This window comes from Gasterosteus aculeatus, chromosome 7 (genome assembly GCF_964276395.1).
Source record: "Gasterosteus aculeatus chromosome 7, fGasAcu3.hap1.1, whole genome shotgun sequence".
Lineage (NCBI taxonomy): Eukaryota > Metazoa > Chordata > Actinopteri > Perciformes > Gasterosteidae > Gasterosteus > Gasterosteus aculeatus.
In genome coordinates, this window is record NC_135694.1 from 2,658,979 (window position 1) to 2,686,957 (window position 27,979).

Consider the following 27,979-nt stretch of genomic DNA (forward strand, 5'->3'; position numbering starts at 1 on the left):
CTTTGTTTATACTCTCATTTCATTTCCTTCTTGAACTTCATTTTGTGCCGCTGTTGTTCCTTCATCTGGTTCCTGTATGAAAAATCTACCAAACCAAACAAATCAATCTGCCTTAATTGAAACTGTCAGATCAATTTTATTCGTTTCACCTCTTCAAATCCCTAAAATGAAATATGTTTGCTGCACCGTGAGTTGTGCTTTCACATCCGATCAAGCGAGCTGTGTTTTTTTTACTGCTCCAGTTTCCGTGGAAACAGCACTCGCACACCGACAAACAGAGTTTAATGACCTCAGCGCAAACTGCACAGATGCTTCTTTTATTCCTCATCTCGCTTGAGTCGATTTGAAACGCGAGTGAAGGAGCGATGAGAGGGAGAAGATGGACTTTAATGATGCAAAGAGATATTATTGCAACTGCCAGCGGAGGGTGCTGTTTACCTCTGGGGGGCAACAGTTGGTTGGTGGGGGGGATTTATGCATCTACATACAGATATTCAAACACGCTGTGCATGATCTGCCACATGTGTGAACACGTACATGTTTTAACCCTATGCCCCATGAAGAGGGACAAAGGCGCTGAATAAAGTGAAGGTTATGCTTCGATATGTCAACATCAGCAATGCTCAAATGATCATGTTGCGCTTTTCGAAAGTCAAACTCAACTCAAAGATCATTTTTTAAATTAATATTTCCTAAATTTATTATGCTGGATAACTCCGACCAGTGTGCACCCCCCCCACTCCCCACCCTCTGTCTCTGTCTGACCCGCCATGCGGCCTCGGGGAGAAGGCCGATCATGTTACATATTGTTATTAATAGCTGCCCTCTCCCCTTTCTCATTGTAAATGAATAGCTGACACGATCTGACACGGTCCCAGATTCTCTGCTTAGATCCATCTTTCTCTCGCATTCCATGTTTCCATCTCTTTGCTCAGGCAAAATATTCTAACGTGAGTCGGTCAAGATCCCAATGTTCAAAAATGTATCCAGAGTGAACGTTCTTTCAAACCCCGTTTCAAATCTTATCTGTTATATTCTTTTGTAATGATAATTTGTATCTTGAAGGGTTTGACAAACATTCAAAAAGAATTACAAGAAAGAATTTCAATTATTTTGTCACGTTTTGGGACACTAACAAAAACACAACACAATACTCCATAATCTGACAATTATCCATATGGCAAAGGCTTAAAATATCACTAGCAACACTCATGCCGTGCTTAGATGCACCAACGAGTGTGCATGGCTCTACGCCTCCATTCGCCTCCCTCCGTCTGCGCCGGCAGAGGACAGATACCCTCTGACCCGCCAAGCCTACGCCACCTCGTCCACAGCGTCGTCCCGCAGAGGCCTTATTTTTAGCGAGAGTCCGTCTTCTCTGCAAAACTTAATATGGGAATGGCATCTCGGAGCTCTTATTCCCCCCCACACCCAAGCTCTCATCCTGCGTCCATAGCGCCCGTCCTCCAAGACAGCAACCACTGTACCTTCTCATGGCCCACGGCTTCAAACAGGTGGCCGTACGACCCTGCGCGGCTCCTCCCACCCGACGACCCGTGCTATTTATCTCACCACCGGCCAGAAGCCCCTCCCCTGTCTTGTTATCGGCTGTTGGCCAAGTCGAATCTTGACCTACTCACGTACCGATTTTCTTTTTGCCCCCACCCCCAAAAAAAGGTCCCTCCCCCATTTTTTGGCGAGTGACATCAGCGAAAGCACGTGTAGCTCTTTTTTAAAGGGAGGGGGTCACCGTCGGACCTGCTCTTCTCTGGCCGGTGGGGAAAGGAAGTGGACCGTGTTCCTAACTCTCCTCGACAACTTGCGTTAAGGACAACGGTAGACCTCTCGAGTGTGTTTTCTCCCCTTCTCCTTAAGGCTCTGAGGAGAGGCGTTGTTGTGACCACCGGGTGACAGCCATGAAGTGGGGCTGGGTGTTTTTGGGGGTCTTCCTATCTCTGGGGACCCTGTCCTGGGGGGAGAAGGGCTTGGAGGTCCCCGAGTACGATGGCAAAGACCGCGTCCACGAACTCAACACCAAGAACTACAAGTCCATCATGAAGAAGTACGACGTGATGGTGCTCTACTACCACAAAAACGTGGACGGGAACCGCGCTGCCCTGAAGCAGTTTCAGATAGAGGAGCTGGCTTTGGAGGTGGGTCTTCGCCAAAGCATGACAGTGGATGAATTCTGTGGCCCGTGTGGGGGAAGGGTTTCACGTGGGGAATTTGGCTCCAGTTGGAGATTCCTGGATGCAGTAATGGCTTCAGTTTCAGATGAGTGGGTTTACGGCTGTTGACAGGTAAGGAAGAAGAGCAACATGGGGAACTAGTGGACACATGGGCTGAGGGCGAGTTGGGGTTAGGAGTATGACTGGATGGATGCTGACCCGGAGGACGCAGCTTGGTGAATGTGGGAACGGGAGGCAGGCTGAATCGAGGCACTGGCTATGAGAATGATTCCAACGGTTGTTTCATCTCACCAGAACGGACAATGTGGCCATTTGGAATACCTATGAACACTTTGTTCAGCCTTTTATGTTTCAAGGCTTCGTCGGCCTTCATCGTGCAAGATTAGCCCAGCTCATATGGCTGCTGTGGCGTGACTGTCTATAAAATGACAGCTCTCAAAGAGCCTCACGAATCACCTGTATCTCCTACATGCATGACAACGTTGTGAGCAAAATTCCAGGACAATCTTAAATGTTTTGTATTTCTTGCGTCTCGTCAGTCTTTTGTTCTTCAACTGCCATTGCTGAGGAGCCTTTGGGATAGACACTTTTCCTCTGAAATCAACCCAGAACTGCTGCTAATCAGCGGCCAGAAGAAAAAGACACCGCATATTACAGGAACCCTCATTGGATGAATACATCTAACTGACTCTTGACTTGCTGGGCCAACGGTCGATGCAGCTGGGCCCCACTGTCAGCCACTGCATTCACCACAGCGATCCTCTGCCTGTCAGAGCAGCAGTGTCTTCTTACAGAGGCAAAGTGTACCTTACTGTCCCGCATAAGTCACCTCTGTAAATAGCCTGGGACAGCGATGCGTGCTTAGCGAGAGGCTGACGGAACCTCCTGGGACGGACAGAAAGTTTGGGGCCGTATCTCAGTCCAACTAGTGCTTTGTCAATTTGCTCAGGCAACTTGACACACTGTTGTGTTTGGTATCCCCCCCCCCCCCCCCCCCCCCCACTCCCTCTGCGGCCAGGCTTGGATCGTAAACCATCATTTACACACCCAACTCGTTGTCGGATCAATTTCCTATCGGGGCTGCCAAGTGGAGCTTCTTGGCTTGAGTAAGAGACGCTTACTGGAGGGGGTCCCTGCTGGACTGTCACTCTATTACTGACTTCCTGCCGTTGGTGGCCAATCGGAGAACAGCACCAGGGTTGCACGGGGGGGGGGATGCTTAAAATAGCTGGTCATTACCACCTAGGAACCAGGAAGCATTAATGATTAAAGCGAGAGATCGGGGAATCAAATCACATCGCCTGCACCACAATGTACATTTAGGTTGTTCTTAAAAAAGGCATACTTTCATTTGACTGTATCTTCATTTGATCTAAATCAATACTGTACTTTGTGGCTTGAGCAGACGATATGAAGATTTGCTCCCCTGAGCTGTTTCAACGGGTTGTCACTCACGTTGTTACGCACACAGGAAGGTAAACGGTCTGTCTTGGTTTTCCAGCCCACTGCTGCCTCTTTGATATGAATAGAAACGGAGAATTAGATTCAGCAAATTAGTCTACAGAACTTGCAGACGCAGCATATTTCAGCTTGAATATAAAGCAATATATGGTAAATGTTTCACAGGATCGTGTCACAGAAGTTGGTAATATGAACAGAGCGGCAACAGGATATGTTGTGTCCTACAAATGATTCTATTGAGTGCACTTTGGATAATGAGACACTTTGAAAATCACAGCACTTTCCACTCAAACAGGTCGTGGTATCCTGTCCAATATGTCACCTTTCCAGTCCATCGTTGCGGCTGCGATGCGCTCTGGAAAGTTAAACTTTTAAATCCCCTGAAGTGGGAGTACTGTAATCGGCTCTCCGTATTCATGTTTTGTTGGGCGACTGGGTTTGACACAAAGTGGCTCCCACCATGCGGTTCTTTAGTTCCGGGGAATTTATTTCATTATTACGTTGAAAATGTAGCTCCCCATCCGATGTTGAGACCGCGTCTACCGACCGGTCCGCTTTCTGAATATTCTCTCTCTCTCTCTTCTGGAACTCTGACCTTTGCAACACAACATACTGTTAATGCTAAAATGCTCATCAATCACTTCACTGCACGCAGATCAGATTGCAGTGGTCTTTAAGTTAGCCGCGCTGTACACACACACACACACACACACACACACACACACACACACACACTGTTAACCACCCTTTCCTTATAACATCATATTTATCTATTTTCCCCACGTGTACCAGAAATATATTTAGTACAAAATAATATAGGTTTACTTTATATTACCTTGATTATTCATCAACGCGTAGGATGCGACCCGTCGATCCCAAGTTGATCGTATGGTTAAAAATAATTCCACATGGCGTTTCAACAATGACATGACACGGAACGGTCACCGCATACTGTAACTGAGAAGAGTGTTTCCTTAAATAGGAAAACAAAATCCCTGAGCTTCACTGCCGGGGTTTCATCTCTATGTTCAATGATATTCATGGTCCCCAGAGGATAAAGCACACTAACTTGATCTTGATCCCCATACCTTTCCTCTGGTTGACATTTTAGTTAGTTTTTCTCAAACATCTTGAGTTGGGCAACATTTCCTATGAAGACACTCTTTGTCTATTGAAATTCAATAGTAAATATTCGCAGCAGTATGAACAGAACTGTGACTGTAACAGTAAAAAGAAAAAACATCCTAAATTGAGTCCTCCGGTGAGGGATGCGCGTAGTGAAGAGCCCCCCCGCCCCCCCCAAACCTGACAAAAGTGACACAGGTGCACACAAGACGAGTCACCATGCGGACTCGTAATGTGCAGCGAACCTTCGTGGTTTAAAAGGAGGCTCCTGCTTTGTCTTCTCTAATCGGCTTCCATCTACTGAGAGAGCTGGGAAAAGGTCAGACCGTCGCCGTGGTAACGCTATCCAAACTCTCTGCCTCCTTTCTTCACCGGCACAAAACCTTTCACGCTTTCATTTGGAACAATAGCGGATAGAATTGATGGAGACAAAGAAGAAGTTAATAATTGTGCATCCTACTTTTTTTTTTTTGCTTTTCGAGAGAATAATCCTGGATTATGTTAATACATTTGGTAGCGTGTGGTTGTAATTTAACTTCAACCCACACAGGATTTTGCAATTTTCAAGCCGCTTTGTTCCCTCCTGGACAAACGGTCCCTCGTTATTAAGAGCTCGTTTTACTCAGTTTATTCTTCATTCATGCAGCACAGGAGGCGACACTCGACATTTCCCTCCTTCAAGTTCCGCAAGAAAAATCACATCCTGATGGATCTTGTGGTGACATTCTGACTTACTTCCTCCCCTTTAATTAACCGTGTGGAAAAGGCGCTGAATTAGAAACTAATTAATCCGATGCGATGTCATTAAATGTGACAGGAGTTATGTTTAGATGAAGTGTCCTTGGTTTGTTGCGTTTCAGAAGCCACCTGTTGTTGGAGGAAGATTACTAATAGAAGTGGTTGCCTGTTGATTTCGAGGCTCCCAGCTGTTGTTGAAACTACATATTCTGCTGTCACGATAAGGATCAGTGTCAACGGCTTTATTCTACAGTCTCTCTCTTTAAAAATGTCTCATCTATCACAGGCACGATCGTGTATGTGTGAGGCCGGTCATGCACATGACCTGAAGGCAGTAGAATACGATACTTATACAGTGTGTGTTTGATCTATTCAGGAGACAAACTGCAGCTCAACAGTTTATTTATTGAACCGAAACCCTACCCGGCACGGTGTCGCCTCCACGCCCCCTTTGTTGGGTACATGATCTCAGATATTGAGTTGGATTTAATCCCCGTGGAAGCAAGACCCTCCAGGAGGATGAACAGTTATTGCAGGATTTTTCACCAGCAGCCTCTATACCGACATCGGCCATCCGGATCGGTAAAAAGTATTTGATGGCTTCATTGTCGTAGTGTATTGAGAACCTCATACCAACTAACTCCCCAGAGAACTTGTGCTCTACAGTTCAGTGTCCACAGAGGGTCTATCAATGTTGGAGTGACCCATTATTATTGACCCATTATTTCTGGTGAAACCGAGTGCTTTGACATATTTCGATTACCCATAAAGGTCATGTGAAGGCGTTCGATTTACACTGAGGCTTATTCATGACCAGGTAAAAGTGCCCGTCCGTTTCTAAAAGGCTGTCGGAGAGGCCGCTGCCGGTTCTGTCACCGTCAACGTACCCCGGCCACGTCCCAACCCGCCTACACCGCGTTGTCCCCCTGGCTGCCGATCTCCTGCTTCTCCCCCTCCACCGATATTTGTATCAGGCAACGTCCTCTAATCGTCTCGCTCACAGGAGGAGGATGCCGAGGACACGCGGGAGGGAAAGGTGCGTCGTGAATAATGTAAGGATCGTTTGGTCGGGCCTGAATGAAGACAGCCCCGAGAGTTAAGTACAGACGCGCTTGGAACTACTTCATCACCCTGTTCACAAGGTGTATTCATAGAGCCGCTAATGATTCCCCCGGCACACGTCCCATTAACAAATCCCAGAGAAGAGTTATTAAGCATTTTAATTAAGGATGGCTTCATTGCGTAATCCATTTGTCCTAAGCGCACAGCACCGGGAAACTGAATCAGCTAAATGGAATTCGGCCACGGTTGTGTGAGGGTTGTTTGACGTGAAAAAGGTCTATTCACGCCTTCCAGTGGGATCGTTCGTAGCCAATAACCTCCGTGACCCAACGTTCAATTCTTACCAGAGTCACGAAGGCGTTTTAAATGCAGGAGTAAAAGATCACTTTTATTTTAATTAGCACCCACGGCATCGGCACCCGTCCAATCCCAAATAACTCGGGTTCCCGTAAACACATCTGCTCACCCTCTTGCTAAGTTTGTTTCACGTAACACCCGCTGGCTGTCGCGTGACTCGCGAGGGCGACTCCAACGCCTGTGTGAGTCATTCGCAGATGGTCCCGGACACGTGTGTGTGACCCTCGCAGTCTGTTCAAGTGAATCAGCTCGTGTGCCTGTGAGATTCTCTAAAAGCTCTCCAACGAGCCGCGCACTGAGAGGAAGGTTGGAGAGACGAAGCGCCTTGATGAAAATGATTAGATTAGGAGATTTATTTTAGCTTTAGGGTCTCCTCTGGGCATTTCTTTAAAAACAGGGCAGCCACAGAGCTGTTGAACCTGAATCTTTCATGACCGCCTTGGCGCAGTGTTGTGTAACAGTCCTGATGTGTTACAGCAGACATTATTAATTTAGCATCTGGCTGGAGGGGAAAGAAGGTCAACTCTTTTCTTTTGCGCAGATCACAGGTATTTTGGCCACTCGGGGAGACGGGGCATCTGAAAGCCTTTTAATGTTTCTTGATTTACAGATTTATCCATTTTCACGGGTGTATCATGGCCACTATTACCCACCCGTTTGTGAAAAGACGCACATGTACGAAGATGTACGAAGGTACGAAGGCCACGACTTTTTAAGTGCTCTTCCCACCAATTGTTCGTATTATTCATATTCCAGTGTGATGTATAAGATACATAGCAGAGAAAACAAATCTTATTTTGATTATTGAAGAAGGAGTCAGTCCCATTCTCAGAATTTCAAGAGGAGCTTGTTGACTGTGACATTTCTGTATCGGGAAGGAAGTGAAATTTGAACAAAAACACACCTGCGTCTCGATTGACGTCAAGATCTCTTGCACCAAAATTCCCCCCAAAATACCGCAACTGTAATATAAAAGCATGCATGCTTTTATAATGTGTTTTACCTGCATTTATTGTAAGTAAAACCATGTTAACACACACACACACAAATCTACATTCACTCTCCCTGCGAATCAGTGTGTTCAATCTTTGGGCTCGAATGTTGAAGGCGATGAGGTGAACTGCAGAGGCAGCCGGTGTGGAAGCTGCTACAGTGACGAGACGTGCACATACAAACAACAGACTCATCAAGCTGCTCGGTTGTTTACTGGAGAAGCAGACGGCGATCACAGGAGCGACCGAATAAAAAGTGACTCACAGAGCGGCGATGGAGAGAATGCAACAAGGCGACCATTGAGGGCCCGGGAAGGGTCCATGACTCACGGGGCAGAGCGAGTGAATAAATGAAACCGATTTCCTCCCTTGTCTTGCGGGGACAATGTGCAGATTTGTAGACGTGTGTCATAAGGAATGTGGACGTTCTCTCCGTCAGAGAGACAACGAATCGGAGACCGATGAGACATTTTAGACCCACTCAGCAGCAACGGCACCTGCCACTCCCGCCCCGGTTTGACCAAAGTAAACAATCCGAGGGGTGACCGGCGTCCAGTGGTGTTGAGTAAGCACGCGGGCGGCTATATTACAAGAAAGATGACACCCCCCCCCCCCTCTTACTGCACTGCAACCCCTCCATCTTCTCCCAGCTCGCCAATCTGGTCCCACGGCACGCTTATGACCACCGTGGCCCTCTGATCTCAGCTCGTGTCCTGGCCCCCAGGAGACGGAGCCAAGCCCCCTCCGATGAATGCTCAGACGTGAGGAAAGGTGTCAGGCAGCCGACACCAGAGAGCGCGGAGGATAGACGATCGAGGGGGGGTGGGGGGGGGGAACAAGGGTGTACAGTGTCTCCATCCACTCATCGGCCCTCCTCCTTCCCGCTCCGCCGCCCGTTTCTACACGTCGAACGGATCCCCTTTTCTGCCGCTCGGCGGGCTTTCTCGCGCGGCCTTATATAGCCGCGGGGCGCCACGCTTCGCTTCCACCCCGCTGCGAGCACCCGGGAACTTCACCTCTTTTATAAATACCCCGGTGATGAGAATATGGACGCGCCGCGTGGCAACAGGCAGGGGAATAGTTTAGTAGTCGTTGGCATGGGCTTCTTTAAAGTACTGCACTAACACGGTGTATTTTGTGAGGGAAATACTGTGTAATCTGTGTTCGGCTGGTGGCAATCTGCTAGATGCCACTTCCTCCGTCCCGCTGGTCTTTTAAAACGGGCTCACGCAACGTATAACTACTGTATGGTGGGCTTTGATTCCATAGAATGGGGGTTTCTTCTCCCGCTCCGGTTTGTTGTGCTTTGCCCTAAAGCGTTCCCTCTTCTTGCAGTCGATCGCGGCTCATGCAGCAAGTATCTTCCAGGTATGTCAAGGTCTGCCTCCCTGTGCCTGCAGAGCCGGGTTGTGAGATACGCACCCTGCGGTACCTGCCGATCCTGCCGTTCCTTGACTGCAGTTTGGTTCGGAGCGGGTGGAATTACGTGAAGCCACAACCAGAAAACACAGAGAGGCTGAATCTCGAATCTATTAATCAAACTTCAATATCCACCCGTTCACCCATCAATGATCTGGATGCATTTGCAGGTGGTTTGGATGTATGCGAACAACTAGAGTTTCTGCCATCACCTTGACTCCAACTGAGGTGAATCATCTTTAGTTTGTGCTCCTCAATGAATTGACACATTACATCAGTCGAGGGGGCCGATATGATCTCATCGAGATGAAGGGGAGCGATAGGAAGCGCCGAAGCAGCCGAGAATTCAGGCGTCAGGCTAACCGTTGCTGGCTCCGTTCCTCAGAGCAACGGACGTGACTCTTTGAGGCCTTGAGGGGTTTTGAGAAGAATACTGAGCTCAGCAGAAAAAAATCTGCACAGCCAAGCTGACTAGGAATGAGAAAAGGTTTTAATTGTACCCTTAAAAGTAAAAGAAACCTTTCACATGGGTCGTTGCAAGGCGATTAGCTTGCTTTGGTGTTTCCAAGTAAAGAGGCCAGTCCTACTAATCAGATTAGAGAAGAATTGGCGCTGGGTCCAATCATGAGCTAATGTGTCTGGACTGCGGAGCCCAAAATAATGGATGGCCTTACAGATAAAATGCTATTCATGCTGCACTAGCTATTTGTTGCTGGTGCTTTGGGGCCCTTGGCTGCACATGAATGCCATCCGTCTCTGCATTGCTGCTTTGCAAAGCGCCACACAATGCTTTTGGCCCACTTCACCCAGAATGGAACCGAGCATTAAAAACGGGCAATAATGAATGTGTGTGTAACTGATGAACACAGTTTTGTTTATGTACTAACAGTGTGTGTGTGCACGTATGCGGCTCGTCTCCTTTCCACCACACCTGTTGCAGCGCCTCCACCCTTCGACATTGGGTTGGCTCAAGTTCTGCCCCTCTTGTTCTTCTGGTAGAAGCCCGCTGTCTGTGCTCCTCTCGCGGCGGCTCCGGGTGCTGTCAATTGTTGGCTCGGGTTTCTCTCCGTTTTAGAAAGTGCAAGGCAGCGATCTAAAGCGTTCGCTTTTAAGGCCTTGGAATTAAGACAAAATGCCAGAGGGGGTTGCTCCTGTAAATAAAACTGAAAGTGGTCTTTCGGTGGACTTCTGCGATCCGTCGAGACGCCGCGGCGGGTCAGAGGTGGTACCAGTCGCCATGCGGTGCTAAACACTAGTTCCTTTTATCCCTCTTACTTCCCCACCTCTCCGTCCCTCCGCCCGTCTGTGTCTCTCTGTGCAGCTCGCGGCCCAAGTCCTGGGCGACTTCGACGACGAGGACATCGGGTTCGGCCTGGTGGACGAAAAGAAAGACTCCGCTGTAGCCAAGAAGCTTGGTGAGCTGCGCTGCCAATCACTGACAGGGACCTGGTCACGGAAACAAAAATAATTATAATAACATTCAACAAAACAAAAGATGGATGGAGTGCAAACCAAACAATAAGTGTAAGGGTTGTTCATAGCAAATGTTAAAATTGGACGTTCTTGGCAAATATGGGATTCAATCTGTATTAAAGCAGATATACTGCAGACAGCATATGAAGCAAGTCTGCCCTCAAGTGTTGACTAAATGTACCACAGCGTTTTTGTAAGGGCAGCTGTAGACCCAAAACCACGAGCCTCAGGAGCAGGAAAATAAATTCTACCTGCTTATACCTTTACTATCCAGCCGTCTTTCATTATCATCATACTGACCAACCGTTGCTGTGCTTTACAACAATTTAACACATTGATAAGATCATTTCTGGTATAATGGCGTATGGACTTCCTCTGCAGGTCTGGATGAGGTGGAGAGCATCTACATATTTGCTGACAATGAGATCATTGAGTACGACGGCGAGCTGGCGGCCGACACCCTGGTGGAGTTCCTCTACGATGTAAGTCATTTCTGGCGCGGCGCAAAGCACTGTGGGTAAATGGAGACCACGTTTTTATGGTAACTATTGCAACTAATAAAAATGTCTCCCGTCAGGTGGTCGAGGACCCCGTGGAGATCATCGACAACGAGCGCGAGCTCAAGGGTTTCCACAACATGGACGAGGTCATCAAGCTGGTCGGCTATTTCAGGAGCGAGAAGTCTGCACGTGGGTCAAAGTTCACCATCGGAAGACCGAGGTTCAAACAGAAGCGAAACCTGAGAGACGCTTAATGAGACGTTTTCCCTGATCTCCCCATGCAGACTTCATCGAGTACGACGATGCCGCCGAGGAGTTCCACCCCTTCGTCAAATTCTTTGCCACGTTTGACCCCAAGGTGTAAATTGTTTGATTATTTGCGTTAAAATGGTGTATTTTGTCCATTTTTTTGATTGTGAAATGTTCTCTGTTGTTTGCCGGCCCTCATCTCTCTCCTTGGTGTTTCAGATCGCCAAGAGGCTGAAGCTGAAGATGAACGAAGTGGACTTCTATGAGCCCTTCATGGAGGAACCCGTCACCATTCCAGGAAAGCCCTACGTCGAGTCTGAGCTCATTGACTACATCGAAGAGCATGACAGGTGACACTCTGCGTGATGCTGTGTACCTTCAACTCAATCAAGTCTATTGTTTTTGTGCTGTCAGAGGATAAAACAATGGCTGATGACAACTTTATTTTGTTTTTTTGCTAAATTCTTCAGGCCTACACTGAGGAAGCTGGAGCCCCACAGCATGTATGAGATCTGGGTAAGAGATCTGAAACCCTCATTCACCGAGCATCTGTTAAACAATGCTCCCTTTCTCCACCACTTAAACTGAAACGTTCTATCATCTGTACTCGTGTTCACAGGAGGATGACATTGATGGAGAGCACATTGTGGCCTTTGCTGAGGAAGATGATCCAGGTAAAAATTTACCCCAGTGCCTCAATACCTATCTACGTATCCATATAGGTGTTCGATCAGCTGGTCGATCAGATATCTGGCCAACATTATCGGCCTCACAATCTGTACCTGACATTTGAACTCTTCTTCAGACGGTTTTGAATTCCTGGAAATCCTGAAGGAGGTGGCCCGCGAGAACACCGACAACCCCAACCTCAGCATCATCTGGATCGACCCCGACAACTTCCCCCTGGTATGAACATCCTCTCTTAAATCATTAGTACTGATGCTCTTGGTCATTTCCATGTGTGTAAGGCGAAATCGGTCTGTGTCTCTCTTTCAGCTGGTGCCGTACTGGGAGAAGACCTTCGGCATCGACCTCTCTTCCCCTCACATCGGGGTGGTTGACGTTGAGGACGTAAGCAAAAAACCCATGACAATACTTTGGCTACTTTTCAAAAGCCCCATCTAAATATTAGATACCTTTCAAAACCACCAGAGTGGTGTGTGATGACGATGGTGGGTTTCAACGCATACCTTTTGTGAATATCTGTCGTCTTAACGTCCTTTCGAGCCGTGAACTGGGCTTCTCTGGAGCGATGGTGTCATGGAGTGAGTGTTCTCTCCCCCGTCGCAGGCCGACAGCGTGTGGATGGAAATGGACGACCAGGACGACATGCCGACGGCCGACGAGCTGGAGCGATGGGTGGAGGATGTCCTCTCCGGAAAGATCGACCCGGATGACGACGATGACGATGATGGCGATGACGACGATGATGACGATGACGACGACGATGACGACGATGACGACGATGACGACGACGACGACGATGACGATGACGATGATGATGATGATGATGATGACGATGATGATGATGATGATGATGATGATGACGACGATGATGACGACGACGACGATGACGACGATGATGACGACGACGATGACGACGATGATGAATAAATGTTAACCACCATCTCTCACTTCCCTCCAATTTAGCCAGAAATGTAAAATATATCTTGTTTTTCTAACGAGCCGTGCAAGCTCACTTCCTGTACGGCTTCCTGTGAGGGACAAACACGACCTGATTGTCTTGTTGGTGTATTCAGATATGCGTAATCTCACAGAGCATGTGAGCAGAGAGGCTAACGGAGGGGCTAACCTGACGTTTTCTACCCGATGTCACAGACCAGAGTCCCCCCCTCCATCCCTCCCACACACACCCCTCCAACCCTCCCTTTTTTTTGTCATTTTCTGTTTCAATGACTTGTTTTCTACTTGATGAAGAGAAGAAAACCAACACTTTATCTTACTATTTAAAAGAGAATTAACCTAAAATCACTGGAAAGTCTTAAGATTATTACAATCTTAGAAAAGAATTGGGATATTGGAAATAAACAAAAAGGTACAAATTAATTTGTTTTTGCTTTCATATTAAAAAAGAAAGATATTTTACAACCGATGCTGCCTGTTGTTGTGATTTCTAAATTAAATATACTTCTATATTTATGTAGGTGTTGACCCAACGCACTGAATCTTAAATTCAAACACATTGCATTATTCTTTATTACAACATGATTACATTAAATCACTACATAAATCAACATATAAAGTGGACTATTGGGGCCAAAATTAGGGCTTCGATGAGAAAATAACAAATAGTGTCACAATTTGTTCTTGCTGTCTAAAGAAATCCTGCATATAATACATACTAATCATATTTAAATTATATATTGTATATTAAGGTCTCCAATGGAGGTAGTGGAGAATTTTAGGAATGAAGTCAGTTGGTCCTGTAGAAGTTAAAGCCAGGCAGTACTTTAAGTGTCCTTATTCCAACATAGGTGCTTATCAGTTCTAATGGGTTAAGGGTTATGGGTTAGGGTTAAGGGGTTAGGGTTACGGGGTTAGGGGTTAGGGGTTAGGGTTATGGGTTAGGGGTTTCGGGTTATGGGTTAAGGGTTAGGGTTAATGGTTAGGGGGTAGAGGGTAGGGTTATGGGTTAAGGGTTAGGGGGTTGGGTTAAGGGTTAGGGTTTGGGTTTGGGTTAAGGGTTAGGGGTTAGGGTTAATGGTTAGGGTTAAGGGTTAGGGGTTAGGGGTTAGGGGTTAGGGTTATGGGTTAAGGGTTAGGGTTAAGGGTTAGGGTTAAGGGTAAAATTAGATTAAATTAGATGAATATGACGTGTTGTCTACTAGAATGGTTTTTGTATGCTGACATTACTCTGGTATTACTGCCTCTTCTCCCCACATTTTACTACTACTATTTTAAGTAGTGTGTGTTTTAGTTCTGCAGGTCGCTCCGCTCACATTTCACAAGAAATCCTTGATTCTGCTGAACGTTCTTTGCTTAAAGAAAGAAGGAGCAACGTAGAGACGTTTTTACTGACTGCTTTTATTTCTGAGCTGCTACAGACAGTTTGGAGCAGCAATGATGATGCTGCAAGTTCACGTGTTTAATGCAGGAAGAAAGCTTGAGAAGCTGAAGGGAGACAAATACAAAGTCAACTCATGCTGGAAAAGTGAGTCATGTAGACATGCAGCCTGTTGATGTGGATCATTATCAGCAAGTGTTACAATCAGACATTTCACACACAGTATAAAAGCATGAAGGCTTCAACTATGAGCCTGAACGAGGTTTTATTTGCCAGCTCAACAACGGGCCGATGACTGGGATCCAACGTTAAACAAGTCCAGAAACTCGGCCTCCACTGCACTTCTTACCACTTGATTCTTGGGTTTTATACCACTGAAAGTGTGCAGGGAGGCACTTGGTGCCAAATAAATCACAAGCCACGATCACTCTTCTTTTCAGTTTTTCTACAGGCAATTTAACTTTGCAATTGTTGTTTTCGACTTCAAAATTATACACATCTATGTCTTTATCACTGATGCAAAAGTTCTTTCTGTCTTCTGTTGGTCGCGGTGTCATCGACACTACCTGAGTGCCCTCACCACGACAGATCGCCTCTACTTTCCGCTGATCCCTCTTCTCGAAGAAGGACTGCATCGGTCTGCCTTTGCAGAGGCCTTTAGCTTCTAAGTACCTGTGTAATGAGATCATTGTTTCACTGCAAAGTAGTTTCTATTTACAGTGTAGTTCAATAACTTTGAAATATGTGTATCGAGCAGGAGTGGCTAAAAAAAGCAATTTTTCACAAACAATGTTTAAGTTTAAACTGCTTTAAGTGTCTCACGTCTCAAGTTAACAATGAACTTGTTGACTTAAATTGTTCACTTACTTCTGCCATTCAGTGGTTGATGTTCTGTCAAAGTTCTCATCAAGTCCAGGTATTCCCTGAGGTTGAAGGATGTGTTTCTTCACAAACTTTTTGTCCGCACCCTTGTCACCTGGAGAGTTACAAGGTTCATGTTGCCCCAGATGGAGGAGAGCGAACATGACGGAGACGACCAGAAGAACCTTCATCTCGTCTACAGGGGAGAGAAGGAGAGTTTTACAGCATTTTACTGTTTAACAACAACATGATACACGTGTTGATGGTGAAGTGCCGTAAACGCAGCATCCACCTTTAACTCATCCACTAAGAGCAACACCACAGTCTGTAAAGTCATCATTATTAACACAGAACCTTACATTTACTATTGATTATCACCACGTAGACTGAAAATGACATTTTTCATTTCATACACATTAAAGGGAAGGTTGAATTGGTCAAAACTCAATATGCATTATTTGTATCTGACGCCTTCTTGGTATTTAACATACATCCATTTACAGTGTAAAGTTCCTTCACATGCATCACATCTATGAAATGCTGATAGCTGCAGTAGTTTTTCTCACCTGTGCTGATCAGCAGCCTCTGAGCTGCAGACGTTGTTGTGTTGAGTCTGCAGGAGGATCCACTGACTGATGTTACAGTCTGATTAGAACAACATTTCCCCTTTTTAAAGCTCCTCATGTTGTGAACGTTGGTCACCAGCAAACATAATAATAACAGCCAATGGCAGCACTGCAATCTCCTCTTTGCCCATATAAAGTTAATGTGTGATAATCAACTGCGAAACCGACCGGCCTGTAATTCTGTGAATGGGGAAGTGAACTCTTGCTGAGCGTCGCTGCTGCTTGAAGCCAACGAAGAAGACGTCAAGTAGCGGCGCCTCTTCTTCTCGTAACTTTCTGCACAAATACAGTAACGATCCATCGAGGAAGGAGAGCTGTTAGTGTCCAACGACGACTCGCCTCCATAAACACGTGTGATGGATCTCAGATAAATGGAGGAGGGACACACGTGGGATTTGTCTTGGCGATCACGGATTGATGAGGTTGTGTTCAGGTGCTGAGAGGCTCAAGTTCACCATTTGGCCCTAAAGTACAATAACGTCTGTTTTTACTGTAATATCTTGTTGTTTGACCACCGTGAAGGAAGCTTCAACATTTCACCAATAAAGTGACGTATAGAAAGTAAATTTATATTAATGACAGAAACACGATGAGACAAATGGTTTAACAAACTTGATGCAGATGAACAGAGAAAAAACAGGAAGCACGAGAGAATAATGAGTGAATTAAACCGTAATGGAAATAATCATCAGCTGCACTTTGATAGTAAATTATAGATAAATGATCTCAACCTCAACCAACCGCAGCAGTGAAATCCTGCTTTTACTTTAATACATGATGATAATAATAATAATAATAATAATACAGTAATAAGATGCTGTTTTTCTCCACTGAGTACTTCTGCTTTTAATACATTTACTTGATTATTCTTTACTTTAACTCAAATAACATTCTCATCTCAGGACTTTTACCTGTAGAATCTTTCATCCTTTGTCATTAGAAATGTCAAATATAGTGTAAGTTAACTGTCAGGTGGGTGACACAGCTCTAACGTCAGGACCCTCCCCCATCCACCCTCCCCCATCACTCCCCCCCACATTCTATAAGTAGTGTGTGTTTTAGTTCTGCAGGTCGCTCCGCTCACATTTCACAAGAAATCCTTGATTCTGCAGAACGTTCTCTGCTTAAAGAAAGAAGGACCAACGTAGAGACGTTTTTACTGAATGCTTTTATTTCTGAGCTGCTACAGACAGTTTGGAGCAGCAATGATGATGCTGCAAGTTTACATGTTTAATGCAGGAAGAAAGCTTGAGAAGCTGAAGGGAGACAAATACAAAGTCAACTCATGGTGGAAAAGTGAGTCATGTAGACATGCAGCCTGTTGATGTGGATCATTATCAGCAAGTGTTACAATCAGACATTTCACACAGAGTATAAAAGCATGAAGGCTTCAACTACGAGCCTGAACGAGGTTTTAGCTGCCAGCTCAACAACGGGCCGACGACTGGGATCCAACGTTAAACAAGTCCAGAAACTCGGCCTCCACTGCAGGAGATGTTACTTGCTTTTTGTTTGTTGTACGCCTCAAAGTGTACAGGGAGGCACTCGGTGTCAAATAAATCACAAGACACGATCACTAATTTATTCTGTACGTCAGCCGATGTAACCTTGCATTTTTTGTTGATTGACAACACATACATTCCTATCGCTTTATCACTGATGCAATAGTTATTACTGTCATCTTTTGGTGGCTTGTCGATCGGCTTTACCCGGAAGCCCCCACCACGACAGATCGCCTCCACTTTCTCCTGATCCGTCAGATTGAAGAAGGTCTGCGTCCTTCTCATACTTGTGATTTTTTTGTTGCAGAGCTTTTTCTTCTTTATGTACCTGTGTAATGAGATCATTGTTTCACTAAAAAGTAGTGGCTCTTTCCAATGTAGTTCAATAACTTATGTGTATCAAGAACAAGTGTCAAAAAATATATTTTTTCACAAACAATGTTTATGTTTCACACTTAACTTGTTGACTTAAATCGTTCACTCACTTCTGCCATGAAGCCTTTTTTTTGGGGTCGAAGTCCTCAAGTCCAGGTATTCCCTGAGGTTGAAGGATGTGTTTCTTCACAAACTTTTTGTCCGCACCCTTTTTACCTGGAGAGTTACAAGGTTCATGTTGCCCCAGATGGAGGAGAGCGAACATGACGGAGACGACCAGAAGAACCTTCATCTCGTCTACAGGGGAGAGAAGGAAAGTTTTACAGCATTTTACTGTTTAACAACAACATGATACACGTGTTGATGGTGAAGTGCCGTAAACGCAGAATCCACCTTTAACTCATCCACTAAGAGCAACACCACAGTCTGTAAAGTCATCATCATTAACACAGAACCTTACATTTACTATTGATTATTACCACGTAGACTGAAAATGACATTTTTCATTTCATACATATTAAAGGGAAGGTTGAATTGGTCAAAACTCAATATGCATTATTTGTATCTGATACCTTCTTGGTATTTAACATACATCCATTTACAGTGTAAAGTTCCTTCACATGCATCACATCTATGAAATGCTGATAGCTGCAGTAGTTTTTCTCACCTGTGCTGATCAGCAGCCTCTGAGCTGCAGACGTTGTTGTGTTGAGTCTGCAGGAGGATCCACTGACTGATGTTACAGTCTGATTAGAACAACATTTCCCCTTTTTAAAGCTCCTCATGTTGTGAACGTTGGTCACCAGCAAACATAATAATAACAGCCAATGGCAGCACTGCAATCTCCTCTTTGCCCATATAAAGTTAATGTGTGATAATCAACTGCGAAACCGACCGGCCTGTAATTCTGTGAATGGGGAAGTGAACTCTTGCTGAGCGTCGCTGCTGCTTGAAGCAAACGAAGAAGACGTCAAGTAGCGGCGCCTCTTCTGCTCGTAACTTTCTGCACAAATACAGTAACGATCCATCGAGGAAGGAGAGCTGTTAGTGTCCAACGACGACTCGCCTCCATAAACACGTGTGATGGATCTCAGATAAATGGAGGAGGGACACACGTGGGATTTGTCTTGGCGATCACGGATTGATGAGGTTGTGTTCAGGTGCTGAGAGGCTCAAGTTCACCATTTGGCCCTAAAGTACAATAACGTCTGTTTTTACTGTAATATCTTGTTGTTTGACCAGTTTTTAACCGTCTATGTACCTGTGTGACGACATCAACGTTTCCCTGCAAAGTGAACGCTGTTCACAATGTACTTTAATAACTGAAATGTGTGTATTGAGCAGGAGTTTCTAAAAAAAGGTTTAAGTAGGAACGGCTTGCGATATCTCACATCTCCAGATGAACCCGTTGACTTAAATCGTCCACTCACTTCTCCCATAAATCTTTGTCTTTTCTGTCAAAGTTATTCTCAACGATCTTTTTCTCCATGTTGTACGTTACTTCAGGTTGAATTTGTAAAAACTTAATAGACTTTGTTTTTAATACACGTTCTTTTTACCTGATGCTTTTTTGTTATTTATAATACAATACAATATAAAGTTCCTTCACATGCATCATTATATTTTTGTTGGAATGCCTTAAGCATTCCAAGTATTGTTCTTCGAATCTTTATTTCAACTAAATTCTATTTCTTCCGTGGCACCTTTCAACTCCTTCACACTTTCAGCTATTTAAACCATTCAAATATTAACATATTCAGCTCCTTTCTGGCTTCCGGGCTATGACTTTTCCATCACTTTTCTTTCTACCTCTTAAGCTTGAATTTATATAAATCAATAATCGTTAATATTTTAACATGGTTTTCAAATGGAGTTTGTTTTCCAAATCGTCTTAAACCTCTTCAACTTTCAGACTTTTCAGCTCTGCCAATCTTTCAGCTACAAACACCATTTAAACTTTCAAATGTTGACACAGGTCTCAACTATTTTATGAAAAAAACTGCTTCTTGATATCTATTGTACTTTTTTCATAATCACTGATTATGTTTCACTAGTTCTTCGCTCCGTTTCTGACTTTTACATGAGTGTGTACTGCGTCTGCTAGAGTGGAGAGCTCGAGGGCTAGAGTGTGGGGCAGCGCAGGAATCTGGTTAAAAAAATATGGAACTTCTGTCCTTACAGCCAAAGTATACACTTTTGATGCTTCATTTCTTCAGATTAATGAGGGCATGGTTGTGCCGATTGGATTAATGTGTTCATGGAATCCCAGAGTTCTTTAGTTTTGGCCTACGGAGACCAACAGTCACACAACCGCTGCCAAAAGCCCCATAGGCTCCAATACAAATCCCCCGACATATTTCTCAAAAAATCCAGAAGGTACACGTTTTGTAAACTTCGACAGGAGCCGTATTTTTTACCGGACAGACATAAAACACACCTCCCTGCGTTCGGTAGAGTCTTGGGTCTCGAACAAACAGCGTATTTTTTAGATAGCTGTTATAGTTTTGCGCTGAATGTCATTTGTTTGAGGTGTGGATTCTGTGTAACTTGCTGCCATGTCTCTGCCTTTTGCAGCAGCTCGTTAATGATCACAGGTGCGCCGTTGTCGTGGTTACGAGCACTCACACGCTGCAGGATCTGTCTGTGGCTCACAGCTGCTCGCTCCTATGACCTGATTAGTGGAGTCACATGACGCAGCTATGCTTTCTGTCAACAGACCAATATGATAAAGACACTCCCCCCCCCTCCCCCCTCCACCCTGACCTCTTCTCACTGTTAATCACTCAGTCAGTCTGTCTATTTCTCCTCCTCTCTCTCTATCTCTTCCTCACCACCCCTCCCTTCCTCACCCTCTCACCCTCCCTCCCTCTATCTACACCCCCCCACACCACCCAGTCCAATAGTTACAAAATAAAAGCCCCGTGGAGGGAATTTTTACTGTAATGTTTGTGATGAGGCCTATTAATTAAAAACTTAGTTTGAATAACAAACATTCTGTCTCCCAACCCCCCCTCACCCAATTCCATCATTACAAAATAAAAGCCTCAATGATTATCTGTACCTTAACCATGGAGCGGTTTTCGCTGAAATACGTATTGCTCTTTCAAATACTACTACAACCACCACGAATATTACTAGTACTTCTAGTACTACAACTGATACTTCTACTACCATACTACTAGTATTTCTACTGCTATTAATACTACAACTAATGCTAATGTTATTACAAATACTACTATGGCTAATAGTATCAGTATTCCAGCTGTTTCTACTGCTATTGATACTAAACCGACTTCTACTGCTAGTACTACTAATACCACAATTACAACTATAACTAATACTACTACTACTATTACTACAAACAATTTTAAACCTCTTTTTATTCATCTCAGCTTTTGTTATTTCTGTACTTTTTAAAATTCATTTAAGCTCCTGCAACTTCTGTTTTGTTTTGCAATATTTCACATTTATTTCAGCTCATTTCTGCTTTTTCAGCAAATCTATAGAAATTCCTTTCAGCTTCTCCCATTTCTGTATTTTCAGCAATTTCAAATTAATTTCAGCTTTTCTAATATCTGTAATTTCAGCAAATGTATTCAAATTCCCTTCAACTTTCTGTATTTTCAGCTATTTTAAAAAGTTCATTTCAGCTTTCAGCTTTTTGCATTCCAACCCATTTTCAGCAGTAAATGCATTTTCTAGTTACTTTCATAATCCTTTTGTCTTTTATTTTTAAGCACTTTGGGACTGGTGATCTAGATAATTACTTTCAATAAACTAAGTAAGGGGCGGCACGGTGGCGTGGTGGTTAGCACTGTCGCCTCACAGCAAGAAGGTCCTGGGTTCGATTCCGCCCAGTGGCCTTTCTGTGTGGAGTCTGCATGTTCTCCCCGTGTCTGCGTGGGTTCTCTCCGGGTTCTCCGGCTTCCTCCCACAGTCCAAAGACATGCTCTGGGGATCAGGTCAATTGGGGACTTTAAATTGCCCGTAGTTGTGTGAATGTGAGTGTGAATGGTTGTGTGTCTCTGTGTTGCCCTGCGATTGGCTGGCGACCAATCCAGGGTGTACCCTGTCTATCGCCCGAAGTTGGCTGGGATGGACTCCAGCCCCCCCGCGACCCTGTGTGCAGGATAAGCGGTCTGACAATGGATGGATGGATGGAAACTAAGTAAGGCGCTTTGTACTTTGTCAGTTGGATGACGGAAGAATTGTTAATGATTTTCATTAAAAAATATGAAATTATTATTTCTGTCAGAGGTTTTCTTATATGTTGCTGAGTCTGCAGGAGGATCGACATCAACCGCTGTCCAAGTCTCTGATAAAAACCCAACCATATTTCCCTATCTTACACCTTCTTATCTTGTGGACTTTTGAATACAACCAATCATTAGAATGACGGCCAATGGCAGCGCTGCATCTACTCTTTGACCATATAAAGTTTATCAGTTATAATCAACTGCACACTGTGACTGTGGATGCAAACGCCGCCATAAACTTGTCAGGTGGAACCTTCCAGTGCTCCTTGTAAGTTCATGCACAAATACAATGATCCACTGAGAAAGGAGAAGTATTGGTGTCATAACGTATTGATGAGGTTGTGTTCAGGTGCTGAGAGGCTCAAGTTCATCATTCAGCCCTTGAACTACTGTCATCATCATTCAGCCGCTGAACTACTGTCTTTTTTTAGTGTAACTGGGGCCGCCGTTAATAAAAGGACATCATGCTGCACTGAAGATGTCCTGCAAGTTGTGACTCAGACACTGAAGCAATGATGAAAATGTCTTACATTGTTGTGTATTTAATAAATAATAACAACTGGGTGAGAGGGCAGTTGATAAAACATAAAATATAGGAAAAACTAAATGAAGTTAGACTTAATCTCAACTGGTGTATTATCTTGTTGTCTGACCACCATGAAGGGAGATTCAACATTTCACCAATAAAGAGACGTATGTAATTAAAGACCAAAGCAGAAGTCCTTTAATATTAATAACAGAAACATGATGAGACAAATGGTTTAACAGATGATCTTGATACAGAGAAACAGAGAAGAAGCAGGAGGAACGAGAAAATAATGAGTGATTTACACCATAATAGAAATAATCATCAGCTGCACTTTGATAGTAAATAATAAATAAATTATCTTCACCTCAACCAACCGCAGCAGTAAAATCCTAATTTTGCTTTAATACACAATAATAATAGTAATGATAATAATACACTAATAAGTTTAAGTTTCTCCAGTGAGTACTGCTTTTATAACATTTTCAGTGCTGGAATTTTACATTCAACCTTTGGTATAAAATATAATATAAATATAATAATGTAATATACATGTTTATGCAAAATGACAGAAATCTTCTAAGTGAAATAAAGCACATGAAGCAAAATTAAAAGAAAAACCCAACTAATCAAGTCTCCATTAATGCATGAGTGAAAATTGCCCCGTTTAAGAAGAAGATAAAATTTGGACCCCTTTTTATGGTAAAATGCCGCCGAGCACCAATCATGCGCCCGGGTTGCGTCACAACCAGCAGTGCACGACACGCCCGCTTCACGCAACTACCGCCACAGCCGGGAGGCTCAGCGGCCGAGAGTTCTCCCCGTTTTGTCTGAGGTGCGGACTGAAATACGGCAAAACCTCACCGCCGAACGCACACCCCGCGAACGAGTACATGTGAGACTTGGCCGCCGCGTCGTAGAAGGACACCAGGCCCTCCGCGCGGTCCACGAACACCCCCACCCTGCGAGGCCTCCGCGTCAGGGGGAGCCTGACGGGCGGCGCCGTCATGGCCGCGTACTTTTCCCCCTCGAAGTGCACGGCGACCCAGTAGCCGTTCGCCGGGTCCAGCGAGAGCCTCCCCTTGCGCCTGGCGTCGCGCCGCGCCACGCCCAGGTCCCAGCCCGTCTTGTCGCCGACCTCCACCTCCCAGTAGGACCTCCCGGGGGGCAGCGCGCCGAGCCCCACGACGCTGCCGAACACGTCGAACCTCTGGGGGCCGTCGGGGACCTTCTGGTGGTCTCCTCCGTCTCTCGCCGACTTCCCGTCGGGGGACAGCAGCAGACCCGGGTGGGCGGTGGCGGGATCCAGCTTCACGTCCACTGTGGCGGAGCAGAGGGATGGAAAGAGAAGCTTGTGCATTTGTAATGTGCAGGTGACCATGAAGGTTTCAAATGGACCCTAAATAGTCGGATTGTCGTTGCATCGTCTGAGTCACACACCTGCAAATGTGGAAATCCTCTTGAGTTCTGTGGAAAGAGAACAATGATGTTAAAGCAAAGCGACTCACAGTAAAACGCGTGACTTTGAGCAGCACTCACCGACGGAGGAGAGTTTTTCCAGCTCCTGGTGAATTTCTTCCATCATGTTGGACGTTGTAGTCCTCAGTGAACCGAAAGAGGACGAGGTGTTAACGGCGTCAGTGTCCGTCAGGCCTGTTTGAGATGAAACCTGTTCCAAGAAAACACAAACTCTTTTTCATGAAGGGTAAAAATACACCGATCAGCACAGAACCTTTAATATTAGCTTGCGTTCCCCTAGAGGTGGATGATGCCAGATGCTGACATCTAGTGGGGATAAAGCACGATGACCTACTCCGATGCTCACCTTCAGCTCAGGATCCGTCTCCAGCTCGTCAATGGTCATCTTCAGTTTGTCAATTTCCTTTTGCAGCCTCTGGACCAGAAGTTCTGCTTCCTTCTTCACTTTCTTCCTCCTAAAAGTAACATACGGTTTCGTAAAGCTTTTACCCTAAATCACCCTAAACGGTGGCGTGCGTTTCGTGTGTCTCCAAAGCGACCTCTCCTCCAGGGGTCCGAGGGCTTTTCGCCGGGCGCCCTCGACGGCTCTCATCACCCCAGCGAACACGTTGTTGATCTCCAGCCACTCTGCGTCCAGGCCGCCCTTGAAAAAGCATTACAGGTGAGGATGCCAAAAAGGTCAAAGGACACAAAACGCAAAGCGTAAAAGGTCGGCCGCGGCTCACCTTGCATGCCTTCACCGAGGATCTGACTTCCGCCATCTTCCGTTCCCTCGTCTGAATGTCGTGCTGTAAATCAGCCCTCGTCCTGTCCTGCCTCACCTGGAGCCCAACGCGTGAGTCTTAGTTTAGACCACTCGCACAAAAACAAGCGCAGTGGCAACATTGCTGAGTTTCTACCACACTTTTGAGTCCATTTTGGCACTTTTTGGGGGACGAGTGGAAACCGGCACCTTTTAAAGTGGGGCCGGTAGGATTGGCGGAGGTTTTGTACCTTTTGTAGTTGTTGAGTCTCTCTCTCCTTCTCCTTCTGCCTCTCATTTGGTCCAAATGTTTCCTGAGCTGTGGTCGTTGGAGGGGCCCAGAACAGTTGCCCAGTTACCTAAAGGATAAAAGCACAAATGATGATATAAGGCATAGTTTTAAAGAACATCTTCACCGGCTGAAGCCAGTTGTTCCCTTTCTAAAAAAGTAGAGAATCTGCCGTACCTGCTGCGCGCTGGTGTTGAAATCAAGCGCTCTACAGGCGCTGACGGGGGCTTGACGGGCGGGGGCTTGGTGCGTCGTGGCGCAGGGCGGTGGAGTCTGAAACGCTGCAGAGTCGAGTTTGTCACCGTTGGTCAGAGCTGCTTTGAATCCTCTCTGCGTTGTTCCAGTTTGGGATAAATGACACAAATAGTGCTCACCCCATTCGTTTGTTTCCTTCACCAGGGCGTCCAGGGCCGCCGCTCCGAGCTGGGCGCTGCCGATCTGTGACACGGGAAAGAGAGAAGAAACTAGAATACAACTATTGGTCCAGAATTGTTTGTTTGGCACACATCATTTTTATGTTTGATTGAATGTACCTCGGTCTTGACCGGAGTGGTTCGGCTAAAAGATCCTCCGTCCCCTCGATGAACCCCCCAGATGTCCTGTTGACTCCCTGTGAATATTAATAAGAAAACCATGCAGTTGTTTTGGAGATGCCCTTTAACTCCCACTGTATTATTCCCTTAACTTGCAACAGACATCACATGAAGATAAAGACCTGAGCTGTGTAACTTCTCATCGGACTTGAAGGCGGGGGTGAAGATATTCATCAGGGGCTCATCAGCCATGAGGGGCCCCGGGTTGGTGGGTTTAGGAAGGGAACCGTTGAATATGAACTGTTGGCTCTCGGGGATTCCCATTCCCTTCGGCGTGCATCCCATCTTCCCCTGGTGGGTCCTCAGGCCGTGGTAAGTGGTCACTTCGGACCACCCGCAGTGGCACACTTGGAGTTTCCCCGCCTACGAAAGCACAGATGATGATATAAGGCATCTGACTTTTCCCGTTCCCTCGTCTGAATGTCGGGAAGAGCGTAAAAACGGAACCTTTTAAAGTGGGGCCACGTTAAGTCGGTAGGATTGGAGGAGGTTTTATACCTTTTGGAGTTGTTGAGTCTGTCTCTCCTTCTCTTTCTGCTTCTCATTTGGTCCAAATAGTTCCTGAGCTGTGGTCGTTGGAGGGGCCCCGTCCTTCACCAGGACGTCCAGGGCCGCCGCTCCGAGCCGGCCGCTGCCGCTCTGTGACACGGGAAAGAAAGAAGAAACTTTATAAAACGATTTGTCCAGAATTGTTTGTTTTTTACTGATCATATTTATGTTTGATTGAATGTACCTCGGTCTTGCCCGGAGTGCTTCGGTTAAAAGATCCTCCGTCCCCTTGATGAACTCCTGCTAAAAGACTCCACCAGATGTCCCGTTGACTCCCTGTAAATATTAATAAGAAAACCATGCAGTCATTTCACTGTATTATTCCCTTAACTTGCAACAGACATCAGATAAACATACAGACCTGAGCTGTGTAACTTCTCATCGGGCTTGAAGGCGGGGGTGTTGATATTCATCAGGGGCTCTTCGGCCATGAGGGGCCCCGGGTAGGCGGGTTTAGGGAGGTAATTGTTGAATATGAACTGTTGGCTCTCCGGGATTCCCTTTCCCTTCGGCGTGCATCCCATCATCCCCTGGTGGGTCCTCAGGCCCTGGTAGGTGGTCACTTTGGACCACCCGCAGTGGCACACCTGGTGGCTCATGTCTTTGAATCACCTGTTTGAGGGCGGACCGAGCTGAGGGATGCGTGTAAGACAGTGATTAGTCGCCCTCTAGCGGTACTCGAGAGTAATTGAGCGGTATCGCTCACTTCCTGCTGTAAAACAGCCAGACACGGAGCAGGAACTTCATTTTGTATGTAGAAAGTTAGATGTGGATGACTTCAAAATAAAACGTCATTGTTGATCCAACTCCACAAATGGAAAAAAATCCCCAAATAAGAGAAACAGATTAAGTGAAACACACACGCACAGGTAATACTGTTTATCTGGGGTTGTTATAATAGTAATAATCCATTCCAATTCTTTAAAAAATGTTCATGCGTGCCGTAATAACTTCATAAGAATAAACCGATTATAAACACTTTTTTAATATAGAACCATAGAATATTTTACACTACACAGAATTAGTTGGTTTATTTACTGCGGCGGTAGAACAAGGTTTGAATGCAAAATTAATCACAAGAACGTGTTCATCTCCTTCTAGCAGCTCAAGAAACAACAGTGTTTGCTGTGTTTCGTACACGCCCTGAAAGCTCCGGTACACCGGTCCGTTTGTTCACTAAACCCTGAACGCTTTTTACGCAGCATGGACCCGGAATCTCTCAATCAACACAACCTCTTTCAAAAGTATTCCGACACCTATTCCAAAAGTATTCCAAATCCTCATTCACAAGTATTTCTCTCCATAACCGTTTTTAACAGTATTTCCTTGTCAAACAAGAGCGCAGTCGCCGAGCAGAACAAGAGCATTTTTAGGGGGTGTTATTGCGTCATCTTTGGGGTAATAAAGCGGAATAAGTTGGATGTGGAGCAGTTTACCTCTCTCCCTGTGACCTGCTGGCTCTTCTGGCTCCGATCGACCGAGAGACGCGTCTCTCCTCTCCGAACGTTGCCAAACTCTTGGTTTCGTTTCAGTCGAATACGTCCATCCGTGTTTCATTTTAGGTCCCACCGCATCCGGTTTCGTTATTTAA

General features: G+C 45.5%; 2 protein-coding genes and 2 long non-coding RNA genes across 6 annotated transcripts; 1 reads left to right on the forward strand and 3 right to left on the reverse strand.

The window, feature by feature from the left end:
• Positions 1–1,454: 1,454 nt before the first annotated feature.
• On the forward strand, positions 1,455–13,678 carry casq1b (calsequestrin 1b). 2 transcript variants are annotated; one of them, XM_078105455.1, is made up of 12 exons: positions 1,455–2,153; positions 9,260–9,292; positions 10,665–10,758; positions 11,198–11,298; positions 11,394–11,505; positions 11,601–11,674; positions 11,785–11,915; positions 12,036–12,081; positions 12,185–12,239; positions 12,371–12,471; positions 12,562–12,636; positions 12,856–13,678. In XM_078105455.1, the coding sequence occupies exons 1-12, from the start codon at positions 1,917–1,919 to the stop codon at positions 13,177–13,179; spliced, it is 1,383 nt and encodes a 460-aa protein (XP_077961581.1). In that variant the 5' UTR covers positions 1,455–1,916; the 3' UTR covers positions 13,180–13,678. The 2 variants fall into 2 exon arrangements, with proteins under 2 accessions (XP_077961581.1, XP_077961582.1); XM_078105456.1 differs by lacking the exon at positions 9,260–9,292 and having other exon boundaries at positions 1,476–2,153.
• Positions 13,679–14,590: 912 nt separating this feature from the next.
• Positions 14,591–16,131, reverse strand: LOC120822350 (uncharacterized). The gene is made up of 3 exons (XR_013468135.1): positions 16,018–16,131; positions 15,458–15,647; positions 14,591–15,262 (listed from the first exon to the last, which is right to left on the reverse strand). It is a non-coding gene; the product is annotated as an uncharacterized LOC120822350 (long non-coding RNA).
• Positions 16,132–17,226: 1,095 nt separating this feature from the next.
• Positions 17,227–18,746, reverse strand: LOC120822347 (uncharacterized). Its single transcript, XR_013468136.1, has 3 exons — positions 18,622–18,746; positions 18,065–18,251; positions 17,227–17,907 (listed from the first exon to the last, which is right to left on the reverse strand). It is a non-coding gene; the product is annotated as an uncharacterized LOC120822347 (long non-coding RNA).
• A 4,165-nt stretch (positions 18,747–22,911) lies between these two features.
• LOC120822962 (uncharacterized) lies at positions 22,912–27,958 on the reverse strand. 2 transcript variants are annotated; one of them, XM_040182963.2, is made up of 15 exons: positions 27,825–27,958; positions 26,750–27,020; positions 26,573–26,664; positions 26,338–26,478; positions 25,962–26,202; positions 25,780–25,856; positions 25,621–25,684; positions 25,424–25,527; positions 25,209–25,316; positions 24,941–25,036; positions 24,755–24,858; positions 24,562–24,670; positions 24,276–24,405; positions 24,177–24,203; positions 22,912–24,056 (listed from the first exon to the last, which is right to left on the reverse strand). In XM_040182963.2, the coding sequence occupies exons 2-15, from the start codon at positions 26,985–26,987 to the stop codon at positions 23,509–23,511; spliced, it is 2,079 nt and encodes a 692-aa protein (XP_040038897.2). In that variant the 5' UTR covers positions 26,988–27,020; positions 27,825–27,958; the 3' UTR covers positions 22,912–23,508. The 2 variants fall into 2 exon arrangements, with proteins under 2 accessions (XP_040038897.2, XP_040038898.2); XM_040182964.2 differs by lacking the exons at positions 25,962–26,202; positions 26,338–26,478; positions 26,573–26,664.
• Positions 27,959–27,979: the final 21 nt, after the last annotated feature.

Coding starts and splice junctions, on each gene's coding strand:
- LOC120822962 (XM_040182963.2), bottom strand. CDS start 26,987: ATGAGCCACCAGGTGTGCCACTGCGGGTGGTCCAAAGTGACCACCTAC. Junction 26,665..26,749: donor TGAGAAGTTACACAGCTCAG/GTCTGTATGTTT, acceptor TAATATTTACAG/GGAGTCAACGGGACATCTGG. Junction 25,685..25,779: donor CCACTCCGGTCAAGACCGAG/GTACATTCAATC, acceptor CCCGTGTCACAG/ATCGGCAGCGCCCAGCTCGG.
- casq1b (XM_078105455.1), top strand. CDS start 1,917: ATGAAGTGGGGCTGGGTGTTTTTGGGGGTCTTCCTATCTCTGGGGACC. Junction 9,293..10,664: donor ATGCAGCAAGTATCTTCCAG/GTATGTCAAGGT, acceptor CTCTCTGTGCAG/CTCGCGGCCCAAGTCCTGGG. Junction 12,637..12,855: donor GGGTGGTTGACGTTGAGGAC/GTAAGCAAAAAA, acceptor CCCCCGTCGCAG/GCCGACAGCGTGTGGATGGA.